Source organism: Hemitrygon akajei, chromosome 5 (assembly GCF_048418815.1).
Source record: "Hemitrygon akajei chromosome 5, sHemAka1.3, whole genome shotgun sequence".
Lineage (NCBI taxonomy): Eukaryota > Metazoa > Chordata > Chondrichthyes > Myliobatiformes > Dasyatidae > Hemitrygon > Hemitrygon akajei.
Genome location: NC_133128.1, coordinates 110,156,920 through 110,174,178, shown reverse-complemented (window position 1 = coordinate 110,174,178; position 17,259 = coordinate 110,156,920). Strand labels below are relative to the sequence as shown.

At 46.4% G+C, this 17,259-nt stretch overlaps 1 protein-coding gene across 1 annotated transcript in view; it reads left to right on the top strand.

Moving 5' to 3' along the window:
• The first annotated feature begins 223 nt into the window (after positions 1-223).
• Positions 224-17,259, top strand: part of wnt6b (wingless-type MMTV integration site family, member 6b) — a 129,659-nt gene continuing 112,623 nt past the window's right edge. Inside the window, exon 1 of the mRNA XM_073046175.1 lies at positions 224-1,241. Coding sequence (XP_072902276.1) covers positions 1,165-1,241 — 77 coding nt within the window. The 5' untranslated portion in view covers positions 224-1,164. The remainder of the gene's footprint in view (positions 1,242-17,259) is intronic.

The following is a 17,259-nucleotide window of genomic DNA, read 5'->3' as shown; positions in this document are numbered from 1 at the left end:
CCCGGTTGCTTGCACTTAGATCCATTTCTGCTTACAGTAAACAGATCCGGCAGCGACCCGGCCTCGCCACCACACCCCTGCACAGATGATCAACCCCTCTTACTCTCTTGACTGACACATAAACAGCTCTCTCTCTCTCTCTCTAGCTGGGGGCGACGTCAGCGGAGAACGTAGGACGAGTGAATGTGTGGGAGAACAAAGTGATTGTTCGCTCGCTGCCAGAGTATTTAGCAACATCCGAGAGAGAGGTGCAGAGGCGAGCGCACCGGCTCAGGGAACAGGACGCCGCTAACTCTGGGAGAACCCGCAACTCCCTTTTATTTCGCTGCGTTTAACCGCCCCCCATACTTTCTTTCACTTTCACGCCGGGACTGACTGTAATTTGTATTATAATCTGTTCCTGCTGAGAATTTTTTGATCGCCGATTTCTTTCAGCTCTCTTCTGGACGCATCTCCTGGTCCGATCCGCTTGGAAAGGCACTATTGATGCGAGTGGCGAATACCGAACATCTCCTTGCAAGGACGGGCTATTGGTCTAGTGTTGGGGTATGATCCCAGCCGGGACAGAGTGACCGCAAATCCCCTTCCATCAACTAAGTGGACTGCGCCGACCTTCCCCTAAACTGAATCAAGTTCCCCAACTCTTTCAAATCTTCGATCAAGTCAACCTTTGGAACCACCAAGAAGGTTTGAGGTCTTCAAGCTGCGCGAGAGTTTCTGAATTATCTTTAACCACGCTCCCACCTTCTCTGGAAGATTTCAGAAGGCTCTTTCTCGCGTGGGGCTCCCGACTCTTCATCGCCTTCTCTGTGTCCGGCACCTGGTTCCTAATATCTCCAAGCTTTTCCACATCGGTTCCATGTTGACCAAGATCTGTCTTCCTTCCAATGAGAACACCCTCAGAACTCCTCCCCAGATCTCAACTCAACGCGCCTCCACTATCTCGGCTCCTCAGAGCTGAGGAACCCCACCGCCTCGAGAGACCCAAGTCCGGGAGCGTCTCTCGATCTCCTGCCCGGGACGGTGCGAAGACAACCCCTCTCCCAGCCCACGCCCCCCTTCTGCCTCCTCACCCGCTCTTTCTGGCTGAGAACCGCGTCTGATCGGCCGAGAGGCGGCGGCTTGTCGAGGCTGGTCCTGAGCTCAACAGCGCCCTGAAACAGAATGGAGCCGGTGTCCCGCGGACAACTCGCCCTCTTCTTCTTCCTCCTCTGCCCGGCCAACATCATCAGTCTCTGGTGGTGAGTAACGAGGTCCCTGCCTCTTTGTCTCTCCCTCCCCGTCACCCTTTCCCATTCACCCCCAGTTCTGCCCTCTCTCCTTCCTTATTTTTCGTTTCTTTCTCATTTCTTGTCCTAGTTTATTTTCTCGCTTCATTCGCCCTTCTCTCTCCCTCGCGTTTCTCCTCGCTCTCCGTCACGTTGCTTTATCAACATGTCCCTTTAATTCTCCCTCTACTATCCGCTTGCCTCTTTTCCTCGCTCTCTCACATATATCTCTCACCCTTTCTCGCTTTGTGTAACTCTCTCTCTCATTCCCTCTGTCTCCTTCCCCCTTTTCCATCTCTCCTCTTCTCCACCTTTCTGTCATCGTACCTACTTCTCCCTCCTTTCTCACGTTGTCTGCAACCCTCTCTCATCCTCTCCTTTTCCCCTTTCCCTGCCTCTCTCTAACGATCCACTTCTCTCTCCTTCCTTTGCACTAATCTCTCATCTTCTCCTGCTCACTCTCCACATACCCACTACACCCTCTCCCTGCACCCCTTTCTCACTCTCTGCGTCTCTTCCCTCCCCTGCTTTCTCTCTCTCCCTTGCTCCCTCTCTCTCTTATCAATCTCTAGCCTTCCTGTCTACATAGCTTTCTCTCCTTCTCTACACTTGTCGCTGCTTCTGTCTCTACACCGTAAATCAGCCCGTCTTTTATTTCCCAGTGGTTTCCCTGTCCCACTCTCTCGTGCTTGCTACCCATCTCCTTCCTCACATATTCTATTTCTATCGGTCTGTTCCTTTCTGATCATCTCTCTTTCTCACTCTCTCTCCATCTTGCCGAAACCTTACGCCTGAACAGCAAAGTTAAGATGGTCCGAGTTTGTTGATATGTTGAAGGGCGTCTTCTTAACTGGAGAAATTCTCTCTCCTGCGCCCACAGCAACATAAATTTCACGAAACATATTTCTCGCACAGCGAGCGCTCTCCCTTGATGACAGGAATGCGTATTCCCCCCCTCCCCTAACACAGAGGGAGCAATATCTTCCCGACCGCAGTTTAATGAAGACAGCCTTCGTTAAAGTTGTCCCTGGACAGAGCCATCTCCGAAATCCACGCCGCCCCAGTTTGTCTGGCCTGGCCAGCGCAACGAGAAGTGACTATATGACGGCGTGGAGTGAAGCAGGTCATGCTCCAAAGAACAGAAAGAGGGGGAGGGAGGGAGGGAGAGAGGGAGAGAGGGAGAGAGAGAGAGAGAGAGAGAGAGAGAGAGAGAGAGAGAGAGAGAGAGAGAGAGAGAGAGAGAGAGAGAGAGAGAGAGAGAGAGAGAGAGAGAGAGAGAGAGAGAGAGAGAGAGAGAGGGGCGGGGGGAGGCGGCGATGAGTTCGCTAACTAGTTGATTTCCAGACAAATCAACCGGTTGTTCCTTTGAATTCGCCCCACTGGGGAGACAATTTCTCCATATACCATCCGATGGACCCATTTTTCATTTAAAACCCTTTGATCAGATCGTCATTCAAGTTCACCTCACGAGAGTGTAGCTATGCTGTCTGTTCTTGTTGCACCTTAACCCTTTCAGTACTACCACAATTCTACTGTGGATCGGAGACCTTCCAAAAAGAACACAAAAAAGTGCAGACTAATCATCTTTACTGAAGATCACATTTCATGAACACAGCAAGGTTTCACTGTGATGCAATAATATTTTCTTGATGCTGGTATTACTTTCCTTACCCCAACACCCACCCTCTGCCTATTGTTCTTGGTGGTATGAGGTATGAAACCATAAGACATAGGAACTACTCAGACCCGTCGTGACTGCACCGTGGCTGATTTATTACCCCTCCCAACCCCATTCTCCTGCCTTCTCCCCGTAACCACTGATGCCCTTACCAATCAAGAAGCTGTCAACTCCACCTTAAAATATCTGTACCCCGCGACTTGCCTCCACAGCCAAATGCAGCAACAGATTCACCACCCTATAGCTAAAGAAATTCCTCCTCAACTTCGTGGGAAAGGGATGTCCTATTCTGAGGCAGTTCCCTCTGGTCCTACATTCCCTCACACTGGGAAATCTCCTCTCCATGTCCACTCTACCTAGGCCTTTCAATATTCGATTGCATTCAATGAGCTCTCCCCTCATACTTCTAAACCCCAGTGAGTTCAGGCCCCAAAACAACAAAGTCTCCTCATCCATTAACCCTTTCATTCCCAGATTCATTCTCTGAGCCTCCTCTGGACCCTTTCCAAAGCTAGCACATCCTTTTTTAGGCAAGGGACTCAGAACTGCTCACCATCAAGTCTGATTTCATTGTGACTGCTGTCAGTCTGCCGACTACAAATCTTCTCTGTGCCCTCTTCAGTGTTGTCGAATGTGGCTCTACAGTAGAGTACTGATGTCCAATGATAGAAAAGGGTCTTCATATACAGCCTTGGCTAATATGAGGGGACATCTGGAGGAAAGTAGGGGGGCTACCAGAGGTAAACTTTTTACACAGTGGTGTGTGTGTGGAATGCACTTTCAGAGGTAGTGGAAGAGGCACGTACATTAGAAATAGTTGAAATGCTCTCAGATAGGCACGTGGATGATAGAAAAATGGAGGGCTATATAGAAGGGACTGGTTAGATTGATTGTGGAATAGATTAAAAGGTCAGCACAATGTTGTGGGCCCAAGGGCCTGTACTGTGCAGTAAGTTTACTATAATCAAAATTTAATCCTGGGGGAATAGGGAATAACTAATGGAGACTTGTAAGACTGCAGATGATGGAATCTGGAGCAACAATATGCTGGAGGAACTCAGCATGTCGAGCAGCATCTACATGGCAGGACAGGAAATGGTGTCATTTCAAGTTGGTGCTTGAAGCAGTCCTGGTACAGGCTCTTGACTGAAAATATTGGCGATTCCTTTCTCCCCATTTATGTGCTCGACCTACTGAATTCCTTCAGTAGCTGTTTTTTAGCTGGCAAATAGCTAAAGTGATCAGTCAGAACTATCTAAAGGGAAGATCACGCCACACTAGGTTGAAGAACGGCTACTTCTCTTTAACATTGAAGCAAGCAGCACAACCCTCATCATACCTTGAGACCACTTTGATCACTTTGTACTAGAAAGGACCTTTTTTTTTGTTCCAATTGTGTTCTTTCTTGTAAAAATTGTGTATGCTTTATGTTTAGTTTATGTTTTTCTTGTGAATGCTGCTGATATAATGCTCTGTGACTGTAATGCTTCAAGCAAGCAAGATTTTCATGATACCTGTGCGCACATGGACTTGTGTATGTGTCACTAAAATTGTCTTTAGAACATAGAACAGTACAGCACAGCACTGGCCATTCGCTCCACATCGTTGAGCTAACCCTTTAACCTACTCCAAGATCAATCTAACCTGTCTCTCCCACATAGTCCTCCATTTTGCTTTCATCCTTGTTCCTATCTAAGAGTCCCTTCAATGCCCCTAATGTATCTGCCTCTGCCACCATCTTTCATCAGTGTTCCATGCACCTACCATTCTCTGTTTAAAAACCTACCTCACCTTAAACAGGCATTCATCACCCTCTGGCTGAAGAAATTCCGCCTCATCTCTCTTCTAAAGGGACGTCCTTCTACTTTGAGGCTTTGCACTCTGGTCCACTACTATCGGAAACAGCCGATCCACATCCAGTCTATTAAGACCACTATTCCTTCTAAGCTGTGTGCGTGCACAGCCGTGTAGTAATTGAAATGCTCTCGTGCACATAGAAGCTGAAATTTAAAAAAATATAATGTTGTATTAAATTGCTGTGCTGCTTTCAGGCCATGTAAAAGTTTCCTTCTCAGAGCAATGGTTGGTCCATGCAGCTGTAAGAAAAACTAGAGGGGATGTTGATCAGGTCACATCTTAACACTCCAGTACCAGTCTCACTCCCTGCCTAGTGTTACTAACAGGAGTTGTTCACAGATCTCCACACAACCTGTCTGCCTCTCCATGTGATGTACTGAGCTGTGGTAGAGGTGGGTACAATAACGCTAGGATGTAAAACAAAGATGTAATGTTGAGGCTTTATAACACTAGTGAGACCACTTAGAATACTGTGAGCAGTTTCGCACATCTTATCTAAGAAAGACTGAGCTGGCATTGGAGAGTATCTAGAGGATGCCGAGAATGATTCTGGGAACAAAAGGGTTAATGTACGAGGAATATTATGGCTCTGGGCCTGTACTCACTGAGTTTGGAAGAATAATGAGGGATGTCATTGAAGCCTAATGAATATTGAAAGGCCTGGATAGAGTGGAAATGGAGAGAATATTCCCGATAGTGGAAGAGTTGAGGATTGGAGGGAGCAGCCTCAGAATACAAGGATGCCCCGTTAGGGCAGAGATGAAGAGGAATTTCTTTAGCCAGATGGTGATGAATCTGTGGAATTCATTGCCACAGGCATGTGTGGAGGCGAAGTCATTGGTTATATTTAAAGTGGAGCTTCTTGATTAGTAAGGATGTCAAAGGTTACAGGGAGAAGGCAAGAGGATGGGGTTGAGAGAGAAAATAAATCAGACGTGATTTAATGGTGGACAGACTCGCTGGGCTGAATGGCCAGATTTTGCTCCTCTTCCGTATGGTTTAACATTCAAAAATCAGTTGGAATAGTACATGGATTGGAAAGTTCTGGAAGGATGTGGCCAGATGCAGGCAAATAGGAATAGTTTAGATGGATGTCTTGGCTGACATGTTGGGCCGAAAAGATTGTTTTTGTGCTGTAATATCCAATAACTTTTAGAGGCTCAGAACTGAAACATTAACAGTTACTCTGTCTGTGGATGCTGCCTGAGCTACTGAATTATACCAGAGGTTTCCGTTTTAATATCTCCCAGTTTCCTGTCTGGTCTGAGCCTGGCAAGGACAGTTCTTAAAATTTTTAAAGATTAGCTTTATTTGGCACATGTGCATCAGGGCATACAGTGAATTGCGTTGTTTTTGTGTCAACAATCACCACAGTCTGCAGATGTGCAGGGTGCAGCCTGCGAGTGTTGCTTGCATATCATGCCCGCAATTTACCAATCCTAACCCTAAGGTGGGAGGAAGGCAGAGCACCCTGAGGAAACCCACACGATCACTGGTAGAATGTAAAAACTCCTTTCAAAGAGCAACAGGTATTGAACCCTGATCTTGAGGGCTGCTCATTGCACTGTGTTGGCTATTAACACAGATGACCTATTTCGCTGTATGTTTCCGATATTTCAATGTTCATGTGACAGATAAAGCAAGTCCTATCTACTCAATAGCATGGCACGCAAAATGCTGGAGGAACTCAGCAGGTCAGGCAGCATCTACGGAGGGGAATGAACTGGCAAATAACCATCAGGACCGAAAAGAAAGAGGGAATAAGGCAGAATAAGAAGATGGGTGGAGGGGACGGAGTACAAGCTGGCAGGTGATAGGTGATGCCAGGCAAGGGGGAAGATGGTTACATGACCCCCAGAAATGTCCTGAACTCCCTGCCATCCAACAATTAATCTTCAGGACATGAATAGAGTACCAAGACACATAAATCTCCCATGGTCTCTCCTGTTAGACTCCTTCTTCTACAGCTCTTTACCTGTTCCACCTATCAACAGCTTCTTATTTCATCCCCCCTCCCCCAACCACCCACCTTCCCCTTCACCTGGTCTCACCTATCACCTATCACCTTGTACTCCTTCCCCTCCCCCACCTTCTTATTCTGGTTTCTCTCCACCCCCCCAGCTTTCCTGTCCTAATGGCCCAAAACCATAGACTGTTATATTCCTCTTCATAGATGCTGCTTCGTTGCTCCAGCATTTTATGTGTGATACTCCAAATGTCTAGTATCTGAAGAATCTTTTGTGTTTATTCAATAACATTGTCCTCTTTGAGTCTGGGGGATCGGGGGTGCCTCGTCAGCTGTCATAGCCTTTATGCCAGTGCAGTCAGCTCCCTGTACTGAGACAGTCCCTCCGACGTACGGGACTGGGGCATGTCTCTGGGAGCCAGAGTAATCTCCATCAGAGGGATGTACCGAAACAACCCCTGGTGCTTGGTCCTCCATGTACAGTAAGGTTGCCCTTTGATATGGTACTGCCAAGCTGAGGTGGGAAGAGGATTGAGTAAGGTATGTAACAACCACCATGTGTAATCGTTTCCATCCGATCTCTCACCTCATTTCCTGTCATCTTTAGCATTCTTTCATTCAGAGGCTAGAACATTGAACAGGAAGAGGCCCTTTGGTTTGTATCGTCTGTGGTAAACATGATGCCAAATCTAACTACATCTTTCCTGCCTGTGCATGGTCCATATCTCTCTGCACCCTCATGTGCCTATCTAACAGTGTCCTAAGCACCTCAGAATCAGTATGTATATCTATATATATATGTTGCTTGTCTATCCATTTTGATGATGATGATAGGACCTGTGCGGGAAAGCTTTTAAAGTGGGAAAGCCATTGCACTGGGGCAGTTCTACTCTCTCGACCACAGAAGCCCTACTTAAGTGGTGTGAGTGACTATCACAACTGGGGAGCTCCTTGACTGCAGTGGATATCCATGATATCTTCCTTACCATGCCACTTGCTGTCCATGGGGTGCTGCAGGACTGCCTTCCTGGCCACTGGTGATCTCATTCACCTAGTCCATTGAAACTGACTTTGCGTGCTAGGATGGGTGTATCCCTATCTCACCAGTGGCTGAGGCAAACCGACTACCCTCACCTGGTTTAACCCACCTGTTGAAGCAGTGTACCAGGGTGTGGCTGCTGTCACATGCAAACAGCGACTTGGAGCCACAGATGAGAGCTGAATGTCAGGGGAGGATCAAAGATCTCACGCATTGGTGCCTTCACACCAGGCAGTGACACAGACAACCAGGTATGCTCTCCACAATGCCTGCTTCCACCTCTTCCCTGGCACTTTATTTCAGGTACCTACCACCCCAGAAAAAATCTTGCCCCGCACATCTCTTTTGAACTTCCCCTCTCCCAAAGAGAGTACTCTCCCTCTGTAGTATTTGGCATCCTGGATAAAGTACAAACAACTAGAAAACAATGGACATGCGGAAGTTGGTGGTATAGATGGTAGAGTTCACAGCTGCAGAGTCACAGGTTCAGTCCTGACCTTTGGTGCTGTCTGTGCGGAGATTGTCCCTTCTCCCTCTGACCGTGTGGGTTTCCCTCAGGGGCTCTGGTTCACAAAGACGTGGGGAGGAGGTGGTGACAGTAGGTTAATTGTTTACAGTAAACTACCCTTATGAATTTAGTAGAATCTGGGAGGGGAGAGGGTGAGTCGGTTGGGAGATTGGAGAGGACAAATGACGAGGATTTAGACATAGAACAGAACCTTACATCACAGTACTGGCCCTGCAGCACACAATGTTGTGCTGAGCTTTGAACTTCCTCAAAATTCAAACTAACTCCTGCTCCCACATAACTCTCCAATCTTCTTTCATCCATATGTCTACCTAGGAGTTTCTTAAATGTCCCTAATGTATCTCCACTCTCTGTGCAAAACCTCCCTCTGACATCCTCCCTATACATTCCTCCTATCACCTTAAAGTTACACCCTCTTGTATTAGCCATTTCCACTCTGGGAGAAAGGTGCTGTCTCTTTAAGAGGCTATCTATGCCTCTTATAATCTTGTACACCTCTATCAAGTCACCTCCTGTCCTCCTTCAATCCAAAGAGAAAAGCCCTGGCTAGCTTAACCTTTCTTCATAAGACGGTCTCTAATCCAGGCAGCATCCTGACAAATCTCTTCTGCAGCTTCTCTAAAGCTTCCACATCCTTCCTATAATGAGGCCCCCTCGTATTAACCATTGTCGTCCCATGAGAAAGGCACTGGCTGTCCGCACTATGTATGCCTCATCATCTTGTAGGCCTGTAATGTATGTGTGATTTGAATAAATTGTTGATTGATGACGGATACAGGACATTAGGGCTGAAAGGCCTGTTTCTGTGCCATACCTCTAAGCTAGCATACAGTGTCCACATGATTAGGTGCACTGGTACACCTGCTCGTTAATGCAAACATCCATTCAGCCAATCATGTTGCAACAAAAAAGCATACCAATATGGTCAAGAGGTTCAGTTGTTGTTCAGATCAAGCATCAGAATGGGGAAGAAATGTGACCTAAGTGACTTTGAGTGTGGAATGATTGTTGGTGCCAGATGGGGTGGTTTGAGTATCTCAGAACTTCTGATCTCCTGGGATTTTCATGCACAACAGTCTCCAGAGTTTATGGAGCATGGTGTGAAAAACAAAAAAAAAACAATCTGATGAGAGGCAGTTCTGTGGGTGAGAACACCTTGTTAGTGAAAGATGTCAGAGAGAATGGCCAGGCTGCTTCATGCTGACAACAACTCAAATAACCACGTGTTACAACAGTGGTGTGCAGAAGAGCACAACACATCGAACCTTGAAGTGGATGGGCTACAGCAGCAGCAGACCACAAGCATTCACTCAGTGGCCGCTTTATTAGGTAGAGGCAGTATTGACCAAAGCGGCCACTGAGTGTGTATAAAGGTGTTTAAAAGAAGCTTAACTGCAGGACTGCACTCTGTTGCAATTTCCCCCCATTCCCAATGATCTGAGCTTCCTTCATCATCCCTGGAACCCTCCTGATGATGGAGGAGCCCCCACAGTAGGTGGGGGCTGCAGCAGTCAAGATGAAAGGGTAGGTGATAAGGCTAGTCGCAGCTGCACGTAGAAGCTGGCCTGAGAGGCAGCAGGTGTAGTTTCTTGGCAGGGTCGGTTCAGATTTTTATCCATCTAACTTGTGGAAAATGAAGATGTGAGGAAAGAGGCAGACCTTTTAGTGACTGTAGGGATTGATTCACGTCTGACGCGATTAATACTGTGGGACATTCCTGACTGTTGAATATTGAAACGTTACAATCTGGTGGTGACAAGGTAAGTCTCATATAAAAAACTAAGTACAACACAGCTCATTTATAAAAGTTACCATAAGTGTACTTTATAAATGTCACATTTTCAAATACCTAAAATTTACTTGTCTTTGGAAACAAAGTAAAGCTACTTAGTTTCTGCTGTTCCTTTGCTGAGATAGTTTGGGCTTATCCGACATAATTTCCCTTTCCCCATTTCCCACCATCCCACATCACCCCAAAGCAAAGAGCATAAATACAGAGGGATTTTCCAACAATGAGACTAATATACGTAGTCTGTAGAACAGTACAGCACAATAATACCAGCACTCCAGCTGAGTGTGATACTCTCCAAAGGTGATGTTAGGGTGGATTCCATTAATGGAGCATGCTTGTACGTAACTTTGTTTCACGTGTGGAGGCTGGTTCATGGTCAGGGTCCACAGTGGCACGGAGTGCAAGATGACTGGGACCCTTCACTGTTGTACTCTTTCTCCTCCTGCACTGCCGTTGTGTTGTGTCCTCATTTCCAGCCAGCTCCACCATTGAGGTCTTGGTTGGATTTCTCCTTTTCTGGGACCTCCTCCTTGACCTTATCACCATGGGTGACCCTACCAGGAGCTAAGTTCCAGATTGTGTAGCTCTCGGGATCGCAGGAACTCACAGACCTCTGTGCCATGACAAGGCGGCAATCCTCAGAGAAGTCAGCACAGTGCTGTGGTGCCAGAGGGTGGTGAATCTGTGGGATTAATTCCCACAGACGGCTAAGGAGGCCAAGTCATTGGCTGTATTTAAAGCAGAGGTTGATAGGTTCTTCATTAGTAAAGGTGTCAATTACGGGGAGAGGGCAGGTGAATGGGGTTGTTCTTCCTTTCCACGCCTTGTGGTGCATTGGGCACCAACCCTGCCTTTTCTTTAGCAATTTTTGTCTGTTTTGCACGGCCAATTTGTTAGCATGATGTTCAACCCAGCACAGAATGGAAAGCATGCAAGGAACCGCTGGGTTCAGACCTGGAATCACTCACCTCAAAGTCCAGTGTGGATGTTGGCTTGAATGGGTTGAGGGGGTAGTAAATCAGCCACGATGGAATGGCGGAGCAGACTCCATGAGCCAAACAGCCTAATTCTGCTCCTATAACTTATCATCTCTTGGCCCATGATGTTGTGCCAACCACTTAATCCCCTTTCATGATCAATCTAACCCATTCCTCCTACACAGCTGATAACCTGCCATTTTCCTATCATCCATATGCCTAAGAGTCTAATGTAAGTAACACCACCCCTGGCCATTCATTCCAGACACTTTCCACTCTCTGTGTAAAAAATTTACCTCTGACAGCTCCCCTCAGCTTTCCTCCAATCACCTTAAATTTATGCTGTCTCACACTAGCCATTGCTGTCATGGCAAAAAGTCTCTGGCTGTCTTATCATCTTGAACACCTCTATCAAGTTGCCTCTCATCCTCATTCACTCCAAAGAGAGAAGCCCTAGCTTGCTCAACCAAACAAAAACTTACATTTGTATAGCCCCTTGCTTATAGTAATCCATCCCACTGTGCTTCTTGGAGGTCGCAACAATGAAGAATTGACCAAGAGCCATGTAAGCTGACGTTGTCGCCAGGTACTGAGGTGCAGTGAAAATCTTTGTGTTGCCTGCCATCCAGGCAGGTCATTTCAAAACATAAGTAATTTGAAAAATAATAGCGGAATTCAGAAACACAGGAGATTCTGCAAATGCTGGAAATCCTGAGCAACACACGCAAAATGTTGGAGGAACTCAACAGGTCAGGAAGCATCTACAGAGGGGAATGAACAGTCAATGTTTCAGGCTGTGACACCCCAAGACTGGAAGGGAAGGGGAAGGAAGTTTACTTCTTCCCCCTTCCTTTCCAGTCCCAATAAAAGGTGTCAGCTGAAACATCAACTGTCTAAATCTCTCCATAGATACCTGACTTAATGGGTTAACACTGTACATTGAACAGCACAGTAATGTGCTTTGGTCCACAATGTCGTACTAACGTTTTAACCTACTCCAAGATCAATCTAACTCATCCCTCTCAAAGAGCCCTCTATTTATTTCATCAGTGTGTTTCTTAAATCTCTCTTCCTAATGTATCAGCCTCTACCACCTCATATTCCCCACACCCACCACTCTCTGTGTTAAAAATCTACCTCTGACACTCCCCCTACACTTCCCTCCAAGCAACTTAAATTTATGCTTGCTTGTTATAGGCATTTCTGCCCTGGGGAAAAATCCCTGGCTGTCCACTCTCTTTATGCCTCTTATCTTTTTTCACCACTATCACTCTCAATCGCTCCAAAGAGCTAAGTTCTATCTCGGTCAAACTGTTAGCATTAAAGGAAGGATGTAGTAGTTTTAGAGAGGGTGCAGATCAGATTTACCAGGATACTGCCTGGAATAGACAGCAAGTCTCGTGAGGGAAGGTTGTGTGAGCTAGTGATTTTCTCTTTGGAGTGAAGAAGGGTGAGTGGTGATGTACAAGATAATAAGAGGAATAGGTAGAGTTTATAACCAGATACTAACACAAAAGGGCATAATTTAAGTTGATTTGAGGAAAGTAAGGGTGGGGGGGGGGGGGAATATCAGAGTTAGGCTTTTTTTTTACACAGTGTGGTATTTGCGTGGAACATGCTGCCAGGGGTGGTGTTAGGAGCAGATAGAGTAGGAATGTTTAAGAGCCTCTTAGAAAGAAAACTGGATGGCTATGTGGGAGAGAAAGGTTAGACTGATTTTACTTTAGTTAAAGAGTCAACAGGATATTGTGGGCCAAAGTGCCTGTGTTGTGCTGTAACGTTCAATGTGCTGTGTTCTACCCTTATACTTGGGCTCTCCCAGCATGTTGTGTGTGTTGCCCGCACAATGCAAAGCAAAGTGTTACAGTTACAGAGAAGGTACAATGCACTTTCGATAAATAAACCTTGGGGGATGAAGTTGTATTTGAGAGAGAGATGGACAGTCACAGGTGCTGAAATGGAAGCCAAGAGCTTTGGTCTATCAGGCAAAGGGAGGCATCAGATTCCAGACGATAATGTTGGAGCAAAGATGTGTATCTTTGACTTTAATAATGGGAGCTGGGCTGTTTTAGAAAGTTGCATCTTGAGGGAGAATCCAGAGCTTGGAGGCAGACTCACAGAATACATGAATGCAGGCTTTTTCTGCTGAGGTTGGGTGAGACTACAACTAGAGGTTATAGGTTAAGGGTGAAAGGTGACATGTTTAAGGTGAACCTGGGGATGGGGGGGGGGGGGGAAACTTGTTCCCTTAGAGGGTGGTGCGAATGTGGAACAAGTTGCCAGCGGAAGTGGTAGATGTGGGTTCAATTTCAACATCTAAGATAAGTAAAATGGATGGGCTGATGGGATTAGGTAGAATAACTTTTTGCCATGGCCTATATGAAGAGCCTGTTTCTGTGCTGTTGTGTTTTATGACTCTATGACAGTGGGATGGTTTTAGAGTAAGGGTTTATTGACTTTGGATATTGGTTGACCCTGGTACATATGAAAATAATAAACCAATTTAGATTTTCACTCAGTATTTGGTCTGATGGAGAGAGTGAAGCCCATTATAGGTTGCAGCAATGAAATGACCTGCTAAGGTGAAGCACTGAATTGCCACTATGGATTGACTTGGCCCGAAACATCGACTGGTTATACCTTTCCACAGATGCTGCCTGGCCTGCCGAGTTCCTCCAGCATTTTGTGTGTGTTGCTATGATTTGAATCGAGTCAAGTGGCCAAGTATCTTCAGGGGCCTGGTCCTATATTCTGGCGTGACAAATGACTATCATCCCTTAGTACGATAAGATGGACTTTTGACTTCACCAGCTACTCTATCGTATCCTTGCACCTTATTGTCTTCCTGCACTACACTTTCTCTGTGGCTGTTATACTTCACTCTGTATTCTGTTATTGTTTTACCTTAATGTATTATGTAATGATTTTATCTCTATGATCTGTAATTGTAACACTTTGTTCTGCATTAGAACATAGAACATAGAAGGTAGAACATTACAGCACAGAACAGGTCCTTCAGCCCTCAGTGTTGTGCTAACCCTGTAATCTACCCTAAGATCAATCTAACCCTTCCCTCCTACATAACTCTCCATTTTTCTAATATCGATGTGCCTATCTAAGAGACAGGACATTCCATGTACCCAGCACTCCCTGTGTTAAAAACTCACCTCTGACATCCCCCCTACACGTTCCTCCAACCACCTTAAATTATCCGTCTCTCTGTTCATGCTTTCCTTTGTAGATTTATATTTAGAGATACAGCGCAGTGACAGGCCCTCCTGGCCCAAAGCACCCGTTCTGCCCAGCTACGTCCATCTGACCAATTAACCTACTAACTTGAAACAAACAAGAGAAAATCTGCAGAGGCAGGAACTCCAAGGAACACACACAAAATGCTGGAGGAACTCAGCAGACCAGGCAGCATCTATAGAAAAAAGTACAGTCAATGTTTCAGGCCGGGTCCCTTCAGTAGAACAGGAGAAAAAAAAATGAGGAGTAGAGTTAAAAGGTAGGGAGAGCGAGAAATACTAGGTGATAGGTGAAACGGGAGGGGAGGGGTGACGTAAAGAGCTGGGAAGTTGCTTGGTGGAAACAGATACAAGACTGGAGAAGGTGAAGTCTGATAGGAGAGGACAGAAGGCCATGGAAAAAAGAACAGGGGGGAGGAGCACCAGAGGGAGGTGATGGGCGGGCAAGCAGATAAGGTGAGAGAGAGAAAGGGGATAGGGAATGGTGAAGGGGGATGGGGGGGGGGAGCCGTTACCGGAAACCGTTCATGCCATCAGGTTGGAGGCTACCCAATTGGAATATAAAGTGTTGTTCCTCCAACCTGAATGTGGCTTCATCATGACAATGGAGGAGGCTATAGATGGACTTTGGGAAGTGGAATTAAAATGTGTGGCCACTGGGAGATCCAGCTTTTTCTGGCGGACCGAGCATAGGTGCTCGGTGAAGCCGTCTCCCAATCTACATCAGGTCCCACTGATATACAGGAGGCCACTCCGGGAGCACCGAACACAGCAGATGACCCCAACAGATTCACAGGTGAAGTGTCACCTCACCTGGAAGGACTGTTTGGGGCCCTGAATGGTAGTGAGGGAGGAGGTGTGGCACTTGTTCTGCCTGCAAGGATAAGTGCCAGGAGGGAGGTCAGTGGGGAAGGACGAATGGACAAGGGAGTTGTATGTGGAGTGATCTCTGCGAAGTGGCGGGGTGGGGGGGGGGGGGTGGAGGGAAAGGTGTGCTTGGTGGTGGGATCCCGTTGGATAACTTGTATTTTTTTGGAATGTGAGAGGAAACCAGAGCACTTGTAGGAAACCCCAGGAGAACATACAAACTCCTTACAGACAGTGGCAGAATGGACCCCATTTTACTGGTGCTGTAATAGTGTTGTGCTGACTATTACACCAGCAAGCTGCCCCTCAGCGTGATACCACCTGCTCTACCTCATTGCACTGATGTGATGAAATGATCAAACATGCAAAATAAAGTTTTTCACCGTCTCCCAGTACCTGTGAAAATAGTAAACCTCTTTACCTATCTCGCTTTTCGATTGTAACTCGGTATTTGGTCTTATCAAGCTAGTTGACACTGGCTACTTGTGCTTAAGGATGTCCCAAAGTCCATGTGCAATTGGCCAAATACAGAAAGTCATGAGTACCACACACGAAATACTACATCTTTGGAGAAGAATAAGCAGTCAGCATTTTGAGGCTGTGACACTTCTCCATAGTCCTGATGAACGGTTTCAGCCCAGCTGTTTGATCCTCTCTGTAGATGCTGCCCGACTTGCTGAGCTCCTCCAGAATTTTGTGTATGTTACTCATGATTTCCAGAATCCGCAGAATCTCTAATGTCACAGAAGTTCAAGAGATCCTGAAGCCCAGATACTGACTGCCAGCTCTGGAGCACGGTGGTGGAACGATGTCTCCACACGGTCATGGGGAGAACATCGAACCTCCTGAGCAGGGCCCCAGAAGCTCTGTGCCCAGCCTTTGGCTGCTCGGTTGTGGTTGCACGAGGCTTTGGTGAGGGTGCATTTTGAATGTTGTGTTCAGTTTCGGTCACCTTGATATAGGAAAGGTACAGCAACTAAACATAAACATTAGGAAATATGTGATTAAGTTGGAGGGTGCATAGAAGGTTTACAAAGATGTTGACTGTATTAGAGGGTTGAAATTATCAGGAGAGATTGAATAGACTGGGACTGATTTCCCTGGAGAGAAAGAGACTGAGCGGTAACGTGATAGAGGTTTACAAGATTATTTATTTCCTTAGATGCACAACATGGAATAGGCCATTCTGGCCCAATGAGCTGTACTGCCCGCCAGCCCAACTATTTAACACCAGCCTAATCACAGGAAAACCTAAAATGACCAATTAACCTACTAACCTGAACATCTTTGGGCAGTGGGAGGAAACTGGAGCACCCAGAGGAAATCTACATGGTTCCTGGGGTGAACAAACAAACTTCTTACAGACGGCGTTGGAATTGAACTCTGAACTCTGGACTGGCCAAGCTATAATAGCATCACACTATGCTAACATTGCATCATGGCCAGAATATGTTTCCCATGGTGGTTGTGTTTGAAAGTAGGGATACAGGGAGGAGGTTTAAAGGGGATCTGAGGGGTAAATTTTTCACACAAAGACTAGTCAAGATTGCACCAGGCTACGGCCTCTGTCGAGGTCATGGCTCAGACTTGGAAGCTTTAGGTTTGTAGGGATGGTTTTCAAAATTCAGAGTTTAAAGTAAATTTATTATCAAAGTTCGTAGACAGCCGTCGATCCCAGAGGATCATGGGTTTGTGCCTCTGGTGGACTGTGTCCTCTCCAGTGAGCAAACCTGGGCGGGAAGATTTGAAGAACGGACTGCTGCCCATGCAGCGGGTACCCCCTCTCCACGTCACTGTTGTAGTCCAAGGGAAGGGCAAACGCCGGTACAGCTTGGTACCAGTGTCGTTATTCCCGAAGCCTTTCCCATGGGTGGTTATGGTCGCAAGGCAGCGGAGGTTTGAAATCAGAGTTTTCCTTCTCAAAGCATGTATATATCGTCATAAGTTACCTTGAAATTCATTTTCTTGAAGGCATGTACAGAAAAATTAAGGAATACCATAGAATTTATGAAAAACTATATAAAACCCAAGACTGACA